This window comes from Diospyros lotus, chromosome 6 (assembly GCF_014633365.1).
Source record: "Diospyros lotus cultivar Yz01 chromosome 6, ASM1463336v1, whole genome shotgun sequence".
Classification (NCBI taxonomy): domain Eukaryota; kingdom Viridiplantae; phylum Streptophyta; class Magnoliopsida; order Ericales; family Ebenaceae; genus Diospyros; species Diospyros lotus.
The window spans coordinates 2,908,968-2,912,619 of NC_068343.1; the positions used below are offsets into that span (position 1 = coordinate 2,908,968).

Consider the following 3,652-nt stretch of genomic DNA (forward strand, 5'->3'; position numbering starts at 1 on the left):
GAGAAAGACCAAGGCTCTAATCGGTACGGACACTCCGTTAAGAGGTATTACTTTTCGCAAAAAGCACAGAAAAACCATGGTCGAAGAGTACTTGAAGCACGTGATGGATGAGGGAAAGACGGAGGTGGCCAAAGACCGGCAGCTGAAACTCTACTCGAACAGTTCGAGCGACCGTGGAGCTCGCTGGAACTACATAAGGGATTTCGAACACCAAGCCACATTCGACACGATTGCGATAGGAATGGACAAGAAGCAAGACATCAAAGACGACCTGATCACTTTTTCGAATTCAAGAGAGTTCTATCGGAGGATTGGAAAGCCATGAAAGAGGGAATATCTCCTGAACGGCGATCCCGGAACAGGCAATTCCACGATGATTGCAGCCATGGCGAATTTGTTGAATTACGATGTGTATGATCTCGAATTAACAGCAATTTCAAGCGATGCCGATTTAAAGAGGCTGTTGAACAGAACGCCCGGCAATTCTATCGTCGTGATCGAAGACGTAGATTGCTCGAGCAAAATTACAGTTCAGAGGGAGATCGAGAAGCTGAAAGGCGACGAAAAGGAAAAGATAATAGAGAGAGTGACGCTCTCTGGACTCTTGAATTGCCTCGACGGGCTCTCCTCGGCGAACGAGGGTGGCCGGTTGATGGTGTCCACGACGAACCACGGCGAGAATCTTGATTGCGCGCTTTTTCGGCAGGGCCGAATGGATAAGCATATGGACTTGTCGTTCTACAGCCAGGACCGGCTCAAGGGTTGGTGGGGCCCTAGACGGCAGTCCGACAGCCGGCGGTGCTGTTGACGTGGATTCCGCCGATTCATGCTTAAAAAACTTGATCAAAGTTTTAGAGACGCAGTTGCAGGCGGAGGCGACTGAAGAGAAAGAGATCAGGAGGACAATAATGACCCGCCCCAAATAATAAAGTCGGTGCGAGAGAACAGATATCACTGACTCACTCTTGAGTCCGCAGGTCTTTGCATATTTAGTTGTAATTTTCGGTTTAATCAGTTTGTCCTAGTGCTTCGTGCTTCGTGTTACTTGTACGTTGAATAAATTTTCCCTTGCCGCACTGCTTTCCCGGAAAGTAAATTCATGGAGATGGGGACGACAGGGGATTCAAGCCAGTGCTTGATAGTCTGTTTGGTAGATGAGAATGTAGTATGTATTTGATTAGTCTGTTTCGTAGATGAGAATGTTTGGTAAAAATTGACAAGTCAGCTTCCAGGTGACAACCATTGTCAATCAGGTTGCTGAGGCCCAAGCCCAACTCTTAAACTCTGGTCCAAAGTTACGGGCCAGCTTTAAATTCCATTGGGTTGGATATATTATACTTCAGCCTGAAACATAGAATGAGGTCGGATGAGCCTTAGCGGGCCAAGTCCTGGCTGCAGGCTGGCCGCTAGGCCTATTCAGAAATAAAAAAATGGGAGAAATTAAAAAACTAGCGGTCCAAAGAAGCCGAGCCGAGTATAATATATCCTAAACTTATTTATTTAGAATTTCCTAAGTTAAGCTCAAAATTAATGCTTTTCAATATACATCTAAATATGTACGTTTATGTAAAGAAAAGGACTATTGAAATCAAATAATAACATTAGCATGATACTAAATTTCATAGAAAATGAGATAACATTGTTGGGTGTGACATATGTACAGTGACCGGTCTAAAATTTTATCTTTCGAATTTAAATTTGTGATATTTCTACAAAGTCCCGAGTGGCAAGAGGATTGACAGGAATTCTTATAATAAAGAGATTGTTTTTGAATTCTATAATTATAATATTTTTACTTGGAATAGTACTTTATTTTTAGGAAGAAGCTATTTTGTAGGTGTTTCCAATTTCACATTATTGTGATTATTTTGATGATTTGAAGTGATTAATAGTTCGAGTTATTTGATTTTTGAACAAAAACTTTCAAACTCGGCGTTCTTCAATCTCGACGGTGGAATTTGAATTTGGAGACTTGACTTGAAATAATAATATACATTGTCGGAATATAAACTATGCTTTTGATAATTTCTTCTTCCATTCATTTTATTATTTTGTTAATTGTTACTATTGGATCCCTTTTTCAGTGAAGTGAAGCTATTGGTGTTATAAAAGTCTAAGAGGAATATTTATAGATAATTGATTGATTATAGTGAAACTTCTTTGATAAACCTTTAGTCTCTTAATTTTTACTCTTCAATTTAAAGAAATTTTTTAAATAAAAATTTTATGTCTCATGTGTGATTGGTTTTAATTTGTTTAGATGGTTATTTATATATTTAGCTTTCTCACAAATTCTTACAATTTAAAGAGATTTTATTTATTAAACAAAATTAGTGAAATTTTATTTTAAAAATTTTGATGAATTTGTGCCGTTCCCCTCCACGAGGATCTCCACTCAAGATGATTAACGGTCGTTTTGTAATTAATCTCGTGTTTAATCTTTTTGCAAATAGGTATTGGAGTTTAAACTTAGGAATTATGATACTATTTATGACGTCATCTGCCAGACGTGGAGGGTTCGAAGACTTCTTCCACAGATTAATCAATTAGCCTTCCTCGGCACCCACCGGCACCAGTTGTGGCCTGTATTTGCACTGGCATTCTTAATGAACTAAACATATCCATTGTTCTTAATATAACTTAATCCTTCATTATTTAAATTTGCTACTTTTTGTCCTCAGTTGAAAATCAATGATTTTATATCAATCGAAAACGCCTCTCAATGCTCATTCAATTCTATGCATATATATGAAAGTAATTATCTCTAATCAATCTACGAATATATAAACATGCATTCACTCTCAATGATCATCCTAATATAATTTCACAATGCATAATAGTATCTCTATCTATTATAAGACCTTATGTTATTTATTACCATGTGTTAAATTTATATTGAATCTCTTGAAAATAATATAAATCACAAACACATTTTAATGGTGATCAAACATCAAAACAAAATTAAAGTATAATAAACAATTCACCTAAAAAACAAGATTAGAGCAAAAACGAACAACATCAAACTAAACCAATAAAAAACGAGGTTTCATCATTCACCCTAGTTGCAAAACACTTAACCAAACATGATTCTAACAGATAAAAGAATAACAAAGATGGAAATCATGATCTGGGATATGAGAAAGAACAAAGAAATATAACACAACTCTTGAGTTTTCTTCAAAAACATCTTTTTCTTTCTTCAAATTGATTCTGTCTCATTCCCTCCGTTCTTCCTTGAGTTGTGAAGAATGGGTCTTTATATAGTATTTTTTAGGGTTTTAAAGTAGTGCACTATAAAGACATTCATCACTAATCAATTTGGAAGAAAACAGGCCCGAAACTCACTTCCAAACAAAGCTCCATGCCCTACCGCAGAATGCAATCATGCACCAGAAAGACATCTATCACCCATCAATTTGAAAGAAAACAGGCCCAAAATTCACTTTCAGACAAAGCTCTGTGCCCTACTGTGGTCCTATCGCCGAATACATTCTCGCGATAGGACTGTGAGCTCCAGCAAATATTTTCAATCGCGATATGCAGTAAGACCATGAGCTTCAATGAGAAACTTTAACTGCGGTCCTACCGTGGAATGCATACTACGGTAAGACCGTGAGCTCTAATAAACTTCTCTCACAGTGGTCCTACCGCG

At 37.5% G+C, this 3,652-nt stretch overlaps 1 protein-coding gene across 1 annotated transcript; it reads left to right on the forward strand.

Annotated features, from left to right (window-relative positions):
- On the forward strand, positions 1–1,220 carry LOC127803913 (AAA-ATPase At3g28570, mitochondrial-like). Its single transcript, XM_052340535.1, has one exon. It carries the CDS (start codon positions 374–376, stop codon positions 806–808), a length of 435 nt encoding a protein of 144 aa, XP_052196495.1. The 5' UTR covers positions 1–373; the 3' UTR covers positions 809–1,220.
- The last annotated feature ends 2,432 nt before the right edge of the window (positions 1,221–3,652 follow it).

Excerpts from the sequence above, each read along its gene's own strand:
- LOC127803913 (XM_052340535.1), top strand. The coding sequence starts at position 374 with ATGATTGCAGCCATGGCGAATTTGTTGAATTACGATGTGTATGATCTC.